The 12,483-nt window shown below is 35.6% G+C and overlaps 1 protein-coding gene across 2 annotated transcripts in view; it reads right to left on the reverse strand.

The window, feature by feature from the left end:
• The window catches only part of LOC129806103 (cadherin-87A), a 167,575-nt gene that overhangs the window by 6,970 nt on the left and 148,122 nt on the right, over positions 1–12,483 (reverse strand). For both annotated transcript variants that reach the window (XM_055854456.1, XM_055854458.1), the window contains exons 10-13: positions 10,107–10,278; positions 6,734–8,256; positions 6,496–6,670; positions 677–1,343 (exon numbers count right to left, since the gene is read on the reverse strand). In XM_055854456.1, the coding sequence (XP_055710431.1) occupies positions 677–1,343; positions 6,496–6,670; positions 6,734–8,256; positions 10,107–10,278 (2,537 nt within the window). The remainder of the gene's footprint in view (positions 1–676; positions 1,344–6,495; positions 6,671–6,733; positions 8,257–10,106; positions 10,279–12,483) is intronic.

A 12,483-nucleotide genomic window follows, 5' to 3' on the forward strand; every position in this document is an offset into this window, starting at 1 on the left:
TCAAAATAATGATTTGACTAATTTCTCATAAGCTTCACACTTGCGCTAAGCCGTTTCTCGGCTTAAGCCGAGATACGGATTAGTCAGAAACTGATGGAAATGTAATCTGCAGGGAATTCTGTAACAGAGTGACATTGTCATAAGGCAATTTTTTCTAAATTGTAAATCCGAAAGAACTAATTGAATAACCGAATTATTTCGATTACCAAGAGCTTCATAGAGTGCTTTCACTGAGAAAAAAGAGGGTGCGATTAACATTTTTTCCTCAAAACTTTAATACTTTTTAGGTGTAAAGATATATCAACATTTTTAAATGTTAATTTTACACCTTATTAAGGATAAAATTAACATGAAAAAGAGTACCTTTAACCCCTAATACACCTAAAAAGGGTAATATTTACACCGATTTTGGATCAATACTGCAGGGTGAACTTAACATTTCCGGAATGTTATTTTAACTTTTTCGGATTTCTCTTAGTGTTCCAATGGCCATTTGATACTCACTGGGCTTCAATGTTATTCTGCTTCTGAATTTATCAAGAAAATTTGTCATATGGCATCGTCATATTGTTACAGAATTCCCCTACTGATCATTATTTTGATTATAATTACGTTAAGCCGTTTTTCGGCTTAATTCGTAAAGTGTGTCTAGGCCTCTAGGTCATAAGGTACTTACTGTTCAATCCAGAGAGGATTCTCCGTGGTATTGAGATCCTCGATGATTTGCTTCTTGATAAGGGCATCCTTCCGGCGAGTTTCGTTGGGAATGGAGATGACCCAGTGCTTGAGGCAGCAGCAGAGTACGATGAAGCTGACAGCTCCTACAAATAGCACAATGAGGAGTGCTATCAGAGCTGCCAGAGCCAAATCGAACTCCTCTTGGACATAAGTAGCATGAGCAGGAACGACATTTTCAATTGCAAATCCTGCGCAGTAATCCTTCAAGAAATCATAATGTGCATCTACGACTTTAAGCACTTCCTCCACGGAGACAATCATCCTGGTCTCCGGATCCACTGCGTGGAAATAGAGATCACACCAATCCATTCTGATCCTTCCCATTGCATCCACATGGTATCGAATCTCATCCACAATTATCCTCTTTTGCGTTGCATTTGACAATTCAGACACAATTTCATCTCGCTCCTGGTTGACCTCCGAAGGTGGCCTGGACAGAATCACTCGTACAAGTTGTTCAGGATTGAAAACCCAAACGTTAACTGTGGCTTTGGCTGTTCTCTCTGGTGCTTCCTGTTCCTTAGCCACAATCTCCAGGACAAATCGATCCTGATTGTACTCAGCCATGAATGTTGCTGTCGTTAAACGTCCATCCTTGGAAATTCCTGTAATGACATCATTCCACAGATTGACCCACAAGAAATCTCTCAAGAGACACTTTGGACTTTCAAATTATGCTCCCATCACCCGAAAAGGGAAAATGTCTGAAATTATCTCGCTTCTCCAGTGTTACAACTTTTTGGAAGTTTGATGAGCAATTTTAGCCTCAAAGCATCCTCTCGAGCATGATTCTTCGACGAGACGATGGATAAGATTCTGTGAGAAAGTGGCTTTTGTCCTTAGGGTGTGAATAATTGCATTTCAGAGAAATTTCTTTAATTTCTCTGAAAATTTTCCAGTGGGAAAAGCTTTTATGTTCGTCTTTTATGGACAGAGATAGGGGACAATTGCAAAATTTGTCGGATATTTCGTAGAATGAGCAGAAATGAAATCATACGAAAATTTGTACATTAAATTCCGCAAGTTAATCTATGTTCTAGCAAAAGCAATTAATCAAAAAGTTGGAGGCATTCTTGGAATTTAAAACATTTTTGTACAATTAAACTGAATCAAAAGTTATAACGTTATTGCAAATTAAAATCGAAAGTCGTGGGAGAAAATGGGGAGAATATTTATAAATAAATCAATTCATTTCAATTTGGGAAACAGCAATGCATAAAAATATAGTGAATAAATAGAATTTTGATGTTTTGATATAAGTTTTTACGTACAATTAGTTTGGTTCTATAAAGTAACTTGGCTAACACAAGGCAATTCTATATTCAAAGATCGGAGGTATTATCCACGCTCTTAAAAAGGATATTTATCCAAGTGCATAAAATAAGTCCTTAAAAAGTACTTAAAGTCCTTTCTTAAGGCATAATTGAGCGAAAGTAGTGACAACCGGTGGCAAAAAGCGCAAACTTTCTAGTTCTGAAAGAATGCGATGGAGAGACACGTGCAAACCAATTGTAGAAAAAGATACAGTACAATTTTATATTTTTCAGAGAAAAACATAAGATAACATAAAAATTAAAGCTAGTGATAAGCCTAAATCAGCTTATTGTAGGTGAGATTCTTAACGTGAGCTAACTCGGAATGCATTCAAATTCAATTTATAGCTGAAGTTGGGGGACGCCATGTAGTTATCTTAAATCAAATTTGTGCAATTATGCCAATTTTGTATTTAAATCAAAATATCAAGGATTTGGATGGACTGACAGAAAAGTGATATAGGGATGAAATTTAGACCAGAATGTTCTCAATATTTTTTCTGCAGATCTTGATCTCATCGAATACTCGGAAGCCGAGATAATCGAGGTTGTTTGTTTCTGAACTCATTTTTTGACTCTAGCGCCCCTAGTATCCCTATAACGAACTTCGATTATGTCAGAGAATTGTTGAATTTTGTGAAACCTTTCATTTTAACCTCACTTTAAATGAAATTGTTGAATAAAAGCGATCATATCAGTACCTGTGTACTTTCTCAGCACCATTATTGGAAAAAATCATTTTTTTATAGTAAAACGGCAAAGTCGGAGAGATAGCGTAGTCTGAGCGGAAAATGATGTATGGACGAAATGTAGACACAAAATGTCCTCTACAAATATGTCGAAGTAATCATCAAAATCGAGCCTCAAGTGGGTCAGTGGATAGAGCAGTGGCTCTATAACTGTGAGGTCTTGGGTTCAAAGCTGAGCACCAGCAGAAGAAGATTTCTTATGCCATATCGGCTTTGAATTCGGCCAGTGAATGAATGAATAGTAATGCCAATATGGTGCATATTGGCAAAAAATTGAACCGCCTAAACAATAGAGGCTGGTTCGAGAACGAGTTTCGGCTTGAAAGTGGTACTTCAGTCGATACAAATATTCACTGTCACTGATCCAAACACACACTGAGAAGGGCTGCTGTGATATAGTAGCGGCACTGATTGCCCACAGAGCTGTGATATAGAGTGGCTACCCGTATCGGGGGATACGATAGAATAGGAGTGGGGAAGCATAAGGGGCCCAATTGGTGGCCTGGATGCATCGGTAATCCGAAATGGAGAACTGACTCCTGGCAAAATCTTATCTAATCATCAAAATTGGTTCAGCGACAGTCGAGATAATTGAGGTTATGTGATATTGAAATTGGTTTTTCGACTGTGGCGCCCCTGGTGTTGGTTCCACGAAGTTGAAATGTTCTAGAAAGTTGTATCATTTTGTGAGATTCTTCATTTGAACCTTCACTTATAAAATTCGGTCAAATAGAATCGGAAATATGACGTTTTGAATTTCATGAACTATGACTCCTAATATCTCCGGTTCTATTGCAACCACAGCGAACCCACGTCACTTCTTGTAAACTTCATAGCCTAGAATACAACAGTCTAAAATTTGATCAAATTGCACAATCGCATTTTTGAGAAAAACGAGTTTGAATTTTGACGCTACTGCAGAGCCACCTGTGGCGAAGTTTTGAACATGAAGTTTTGTCATTTGAAAGCCGTCGTCGAGAAAATAAAAGAAATGCAAGTCAAAATATTAATTAGAACCGGAAATAGAGGCCGGTCAATTTTCGAACTTTGACTCCTTATAAGATTAAAATTTCATGGACAGGGTGACGCGCAAAACAATTTTGTATAAATTTGTGAAGAATTAAGAAATAAACATAAGTTTTTAAAAAGAAATGATTAAAACAAAATAAAACTTTGGGAATTTTAAAGAAGAATATAGCAAAAACACAAAGCTTTTTGCAAAAGTTATAAGACAAATTAGAAAGAATTTGGCAAGGGGTTACTCAAATTAAAAATAACGACACATTTTTTCGTTCGAATCTAAAGAATCCACGGAATGATTCGTAATGATGCTGGCACACCTTTTCAATTGAGTGAAATTCAATCGATTGAAATTTTATCTCTCACTCTTTCAAACTGAAATCAGATAAACCCATCTCTTTCTGTCAAATGAAAATTCAAATTCAAATTGAAAATGAAATTGAAATTTCAATTTTCATTTGACAGAAAGAGATAAACATATGTTATTTCAGTTTGAAAGAGTAAGAGGCAAAATTTCAATCGATTGAATTTCACTCAATTGAAAAGGTGTGCCAGCGCCATAAGATTCTAATAGAATCTGAAATGATATTCCTTTAAGAATCACTGGAATCAATTGGAATCACATGCCGAATCATTTTTACTCAATATTCCGCGATAGATAATAATGATAAGCCATAGAACATTGCAGATTTCTAATGGCGCTGGCACACCTTTTCAATTGAATGAAATTCAATCGATTGAAATTTTACCTCTTACTCTTTCAAACTTAAAATCAGATATTGTTGTCTCTTTTTGGCAAACGAAAATTGAAAATGAAATTGAAATTTCAATTTTCATTTGGCAGAAAGAGACAGCCACATCTAAATTTAAGTTTGAAAGAGTAAGAGGTAGAATTTCAATCGATTGAATCTCACTCAATTGAAAAGGTGTGCCAGCGCCATAAGGATTGAATTTTAAATTTTTCAAAGATTAGACATTTTCAACTAAAACATCAATCATTAAATATGTTTCATTCGAAAAGAAATACGAATTAGCCTATGGCGAATACAAGGAAAAAGATCCTGTCAGCAAATACGGTTAAGGGGGACTCCTGGTATACCAAGAACAAAATTCTGAATCATAAAGCGCTACATTTTGTCCTATGTTAAATATTTTGTATAGATGGATTTGCTCATTATTTAGGATTGATAAGAGGCTCTATATTTAAAAGCAAGGATGCAGCTAGGATTTTTGCAAAACCATCCCCAAAAGAAATCGTTTTTTTTTTCGAACGCAAAGAACAAAAGTTCCCTAAAACATTCACTACCCCGATTTGAGCAATTTTGTCGCATTTAGACAAAGGGTACAAAAGCGTTTTTATTGATCTGAGCAAGTAGCTTTCTAAGATGTTCTTAGAGAGTCTCTAAGAACATCTCAGAAAGCTACTTGCTCGTATATCCCGGGCCCCCAAAAACCCGAAAATCCCGGGACCCCGTATATCCCGGGACTCCGAAAATCCCGGGATCCTGAAAATCCCGGGTTCCCGAAAATCCCGGGACCCAGGAAATCCCGGGACCCCGAAAATCCCGGACGGGATCCCGGGATTTCGGAATCGTAATATTTAGGAATTTCGGGATCTCCAAATCTCGTTTTATCAATGCATCGATCCCGGGATTAATCCCGATCCAAAAAAGGGCTGAAATCCCGGGATTTCGGGATCCCGGGATCCCGTATTGGAAACCCTATTAGAGACCAAAATAGTTTTTAAAGTTTATGTGCTTGATAATCAGAATCAATCTTATTTTTAATCCGATTTTGATGATTTTAAGTGGTTCAGATAGCACATAATCAAACTTAATTGATTTCCAAAAATAAATATTAGCTTTTATGTTTTATTGGAAAGACATTAAAAGCTTCTTCCGTTTTTCTTTTCAAACTTTCTTAAAAAGATTTCGACAAACTTTCTATTAAAAGTTCACAATAAAGTAATTATCAAGTCGTTTTTTTTATGATATCAACTTATCTTCAAAGACGAAAACACTCCACAAAAAATGCGAGTAGAAATTCTGATGAAAAGAAATATTTTTCGCATTTTTAAAATCAAGAATTTCATTAAAGCTTTTCCTGAGAAAAATTAGCGGGAAATTTTTGATCAAAAATGGACTGATAAATGCTATTTTTAGAGTTTCTTTCAAAACTGTCTTTCAAAAGTTGAATTCTAACGCTATTTTGATTATTTTGAGGCCTGATGTGGTAAGCTTTCTAGCTAGATATTTCCTAAAACCTATTCCATAGCGACATTGTAGCTATGTAGCATCTGAAATTCGATAAATTCGAAGATATCGGGGATAAACAGAATCACAGAATGGAATAATTGAGAATCACAGAATATCGAATTGAATTATTAAGAGAATCACACATTTGGAATCATTAGAATCACATTGGAATCCCATATGGAATAAACGGAATATGGACATAAATTTTCGATCTTGAGTAACCCTTTGGAATGCGGTAAAAAATTTCAGAGATTGTGAACCGACGCTTAGTAAATTAAAGTGTGGCTGCATTTCATAGAAATTTGTTGATTTGACAAACGTCGTTTGAATCAGTAATTGTCGTATTTTCTGTACAAAAGTCAGATAGAACAATTGCTAATTCAGCTAATGGAATTTTATATAAAATTGGCTAAAACTTACCAAATGGACTTGGGACAATTGATCCTGTGGATTTGCTAGAGCCAAACTTGTAGAGATTTGAAGATGCAATAATGAGTTCCATCGTTGCATTGGCTCCTAAATCGCTGTCCGTGATGTTCAGAAGAGTCACCAGTTCGTTAATCTTGGCCTTTGAACTAACACCCGCGTAGTAAACCTTCAAATTGAAGAAAATCTTTAGTTTAGGGACAGATTTTCAGCCAAGAAATTGAATTGTTACCTCTGGAGAGAAAATTGGAGGATTGTCATTGACATCGAGGACTGTAATCCAAACTTTAGCCACTGTGCTGTCCCTCTCCAGAGCTTTTGTGGAATATCCCTCTCTGTCAACGTCCGTAATGACCAAATCGGGCTTTTTGCTGGCCAGGATGAAGAGATTGTAGGAATCTGTGAGTTCTCTGTCCAGGGATTTGTTTGTGAAGATGTCTCCACTGGTTTTGTCAATGTAGAAAGCTCCTTCTTCATTTCCGAGCATGATGTAGTAGTAGATTGTGGGTGGATCATCGTGACTGCGATCCTGGATCATAGCTTGAATTTTTCCAATTCTCACATCTCTCTCACGATTCTCAGCTATGAAGAATTTGTAGGGATTGGAAGCGTCTGGGAATTCTGGGCGATTCTCATTGATGTCCACCAGAAGAATGGTGAGGAATCTCAGAGTTTCGAAGCGTTTGGGTTTACCCCGGTCTCTGGCCACGAGAATCAGCTCGTACTTTGACTGTTTCTTCCTCTCGAGTTGCTTCCTTGTTCGCAATTCCCCGGAGATCTCATCTATTGCGAACTCCTCAGTTTCCTGAACATTGTCATTGTTCACCTGAAGATGGTAGGTTACCTTCCCATCCAATCCACTGTCTTCGTCCGTCGCCTTGACTGTCATGACCAGATACTCAGGTTCCACCACGTTGAAGGGGATTTCGATGAGGGCTTTATTGAGAGCTGGCATTATGAATTCCGGACGATGCTGATTGACACTACTGACCTCAATGGCTATCTCTGCGGTGTCTGAATAAGGTCCTGCACCCTTACCATCCCTGGCTTCGACATGAAGATGATAGTGTCCTTTCTTGTGGCTCAGCTCAATAGCTGGATAGAGAATCCCTGTGTTGGGATCTAGTCGAAACATTCCTGCATCATTGCCAGACAAAATGAAGTACTTAACAGTCCCTGCATCTCCCTCATCCGGATCCGTTGCTGTAACCTGGAGAATCGCTGCTGGAGGATTGAGGGCAGCATTTTCAGCCACTGTGGCTTGGAATTTGTTCTGAGTGAATGTCGGGGCATTGTCATTGACATCCAGAACCCGGATGTGGGCAGGAATTGCCGTCGAACGTCGCGTGGGCGATGGAGCTTTATCCATGGCCACAACTGTAATTGAAATCTCAGGCTCTCGCTCTCTATCCAACCCAGAAGCATCCTGCACAACAATGACTCCAGTGTCAGGATCTATACTGAAATAGGAACTCTGCTCTCCCACCAGACTGTAAACAATCTCCCCAAAAGCTCCCTCATCTGCATCAGAAGCTTCCACTCGACCAATAATTGTCCCTCGGGGAGAATTCTCCGGAATTTCAAAACGATACTCAGTGGTATTGAATTCTGGGTCATTGTCATTCTCATTGATGACATCCACTGTTACCATGGCTGTGGAAGTCAGCTGAGGAATCCCAGTATCTGTTACAGTCACATTGAAATGGATACTCTTGATACTCTCGTAATCGATGCGAGTCTTTGTCCGGATTACACCTATTTTCAAAGGAAATTGTTATTGCAAAGGATACTTTGAAAGCTCAACGAATTCTTGACTCTAAGGACAAATTGGGAGCTTTCATTTTTATAGTATTTTTCCTGCCCATCGGTTAAATTAATCATAAATTTAGCCTCAAGGGCCGCAAGATATTAGGAATCTATAGACATATTGATATGCTTATGTAGTTTTTCCCTAGCTTTTGCTAAATCAATTAAATAGATCCGTGGTAAATCAGTTTTTCCCACTTTCCCGCCACCATTGTATCCACTATTCCGCCACTGCTTAAAAATTTTCGAAAATGCAGAATTCTTTCGAAATGTTAAGAAAAACCTGGTGTAGCGGTACCATAAAAAAATTCTCAATAAATTTGGTCAGTTAAAAATAGAATATAGTCAGTAAAAAAAATTAAATTTGGTCAGTAAAGGCTCCGGCACACCTTTTAGATCGGTAAAAATTCGTGAAATCAATATTCACTTCTCTTTCTTTCTTAAAAGACTTGCATAAGTTTATCCCACTCTTTCGGTCTCAAAATTGGACTGAACCAAATTTAATTTGGTGTGATGTTTAAAGGAAGAAGAAGAGTGCGAAAGAGTAGGATAGACATATGCTAAACTTTTAAGAAAGAAAGGGATGTTAATTTTGATTTTATGAAATTTGACCGATCTAAAAGGTGTTCCAGAGCCATAAAAAATAAAGAATCTGGTCAGTAAAAAATCAAATTTTATCAGAAAATATTTTGGTCAGTAAAAAATAAAATTTGGTTAGTAAAAAATCAAATTCGGTCGGAGAAAAGTTAAATTTGGTCGGTAAAAAGTCAAATTTGGTCAGTAAAAAATCAAATTTGGTCAGTGAAAAATCAAAATTGATAATTAAAAAATGAAATTTGGTATTTCCCGCAATACGAAATGTGCAATACTTTTTATCCGGATATGCAAAGTTTTAAGTTTTATTGATTTCCTTTTAGTTTTTTATTGACTAAATTATTATTCACTGATCATATTTAAATTTCCACTGATCAAATTTCACATTTTACTGATCTAAAAAAAAATTACTGACCAAATTTGACTTTTTACCGACCAAATTTGACTTTTCTTCGACCGAATTTGATATTCTACTGACCAAATTTTTATTTGATACTGACCAAATTTTATTTATTACTGACCAAATTTAATTTTTTCTGACCAAATTTGATTTTTTATTGATTAAATTTGACTTTTCGCCGAACCAATTTGACTTTTTACTGACCAAATTTAATTTTTTCCGATTTTTTTAAAAAGTTATTTACTGGCCATATTTTATTTTTCACTGATCGAATTTGATTTTTTACTGACCAGGAAGATTTTGCCTATTTTAATATATTTCTAATATTAATAATAATGGAATATTTAATAAAGTTAAGCATTCAGTTATCGGTTGTTTTCTAAAATAATCAAGAACTCAGCAAAATGGAATAGATTATCGTCAAACTAAATTAACTAGCGTGCCTGATTTTCTGAAATTTCCAAAGCTATTCATTAACACTGATTATTATAATTTTCTGCAACATTCAACAATATGTCAAAACTTAATTGAATAGCAATTGAATTTTGTGACACCTGTGAAATTATCTCAAAAGGAATGTGATTAATTTTCCATTTAAATTTTCTGTCATCTAATTGATTTTGCAATCAAAGGGCGACTTGCAATTAAAATCCTTTTATAAGTCAAACCACTCAATTCGCCATGGTTAAAAATAACAGGGGCAAAAGCTCCTCAAATCAGGCGCTACAAAGGGAGCTTTTTTTTGTTTAAATAGTCGCTATTGAGGGTTGAGAATTTGTTGGATGTGAAATGCAAATGAACTCACCAGTGATTTCGTCGATGTCAAAGAAATCATTTCCATGCTCCAATTGGTATTTTCCAACTGTTGAATCCGCATCAGTTGCCTGGAGCGTGGTCAAAATTGTCCCCAGTGGCTGTTCTTCCCTCATCTGGAATGTGTACTTTGGCTCTGACGGAGTCCATGGGGATGCAAAGACCTGACGATTGGATTAATTCTTTTAGATTGCCACTTTTACCCATTCAAACACAGATTTTCGGAAAGAAAAGAAAGTCTGCGAAAATTAATTAAAGACCCATCGTGAGGGTGAAGAACAAGAAATAAGCCACTGATATGCCCAGATCAGTTTATTGTAGGTGAGATTATCAATGTGAACTAACTTAAACTGCTTGCAAATACGATTTTGAGTAGAAGTTTTAGGATTTGATACTGGATTTTTTTAAAATATAAAATTGAAAAGGGGGTGGCAAAGCATCTAAAGCTTTGCGAAGTACTCGAACTCGTAACTTATGCTCTAGACATTTTTACGACTTTAACTGAGAGACGGTTTAACGTAATTATAATCAAAATAATGACTTAACTAAATTCCCATCAGTTTCCCACTGGCTAAGCCGTTTCTCAGCTTAAGCCAAGAGAAGGATTAGTAATAAGCTAATGGAAAGGGGATTCGAAGCCGGGACACTTGCATCATAAAGCGAGTACTCTACCAGTTGACCCATTGAATGCTCCTCATTTACAGTTTACCGGTTCTCAACCGAATTGAACTGATTTATAAATCACTCAAAATATCCCTCAAAACAGTTTGAATAGTAATAGTACAGCTTTTCGGAGAAAAATTAATTATCGATTCATTACTGGTTTATTACCACATTCACAGCTGAATTGAATCGATTTTTAAATAACTCAAAACATTGCCAAAAATAACTTAAGACTAATATAATAATTGAATTTCGAATAAAAACTTATTATCGGTTAAGAACCGGTTCAAAACCGATTAGAACCGGTTCAGTTTTGTTAGAAATTCCAAGCTCTTTCCAACGAGCCCAAACATGGTCTCATTTGCCTGATAAATGAGCTCTATAGTGCCTTTTTTAACCTTTGACCTTGAAAATCCGTTATTAGGAATAATTCAACGGTATTTATATTCCACTGAATACATTTGCAGTGATTTTTATATAGGGACGAAATGTCCCAAGCTGCATTTGATATCCAAATAATGTATGTCTCAAATGTAACTAACATTAACGTAATCAACCTATTTCTAAAAATTATAATATATGAACATGATGGAAGTATATTAAATAAAAATTATATGCGTTACATACCAGAAATATAACTTAACTAAAAATTGTTAGAAAATATCAGTTATTTTCTATTAATATGAATAATACATTTTATTTGATAAATTCCAGTTAATATATTGGGTTTTCCCCTTAAAATTACGACTAATTGTTTTTAGACTCATAAACAGGTTATAATATAATCTATTTTTAAGTGAAAATATATAAATCTATGTCGAAAATATCGAAAGTATATTTATCTTACATATTCTTGCTGTTATGTTCACATAATGCCGTGAAACTGTATGAACATCACGTTTTGATATTTTTTAGCTACATTTGTTCCGTAAAGAAGACAAGTTGTATACAACTTGTGTTCTTTTTGTATAAAATTGCCAGATTGTCAAATTCTGCTTTGTTTACGAAGCAGAGATTCATATTCCAATGAAAATGTGTGAAAAAATTATATTGATAAATTAAGGCCTTGAAGTGCAACAGTGTTTGCATTGGAGTCGAGTACATAGATAGAAAGGATCAAATTTGAAAAAGTAAGTATAATTATATGATATGGAAAAGGCAATACAGTAGAGTCTCCTAAATTCGAACATTCGGGGAGTATTTTTGACATTTCTCACCTCCCAAATTCGAACGATTTTTTCAAACCTAACGAAATTTGTGTAAGATTAAATTGTAATTTGAATCAAATTCTCGTACTTTCTCGCAAGTTTTAGTGGTAACATACTTCCTTTTCATTTTCTTATACAATATCGTATGTAAACATTCAGGAATAAGCACATAAATATGATTTTCATTCATCTAGAATACGAACTTTCTAACATAACCTCACAATTGACATTTTGAATCTAAACGGCGTTCGAATTTGAGAGATTCAGATTTGAGAGACTCTATGTAAATTTATACAGTGCCCGTTCTCTAATCCAGATCGGCGTAATCCGGACGAGTTATCGGCCGTTACATTTAAAATAATTTTGAGGTTATGTATGCGCGTGTGTTCAGCAATTAAAATGCATTATCCTGTGAGATTTTTATTTAACAAATGAAGTATAATAGCATAGAATTCTCTAATTATGTGTTTTTAAGCTTCTTTAAAACTTTTATTCTAT

This window comes from Phlebotomus papatasi, chromosome 3 (assembly GCF_024763615.1).
Source record: "Phlebotomus papatasi isolate M1 chromosome 3, Ppap_2.1, whole genome shotgun sequence".
Lineage (NCBI taxonomy): Eukaryota > Metazoa > Arthropoda > Insecta > Diptera > Psychodidae > Phlebotomus > Phlebotomus papatasi.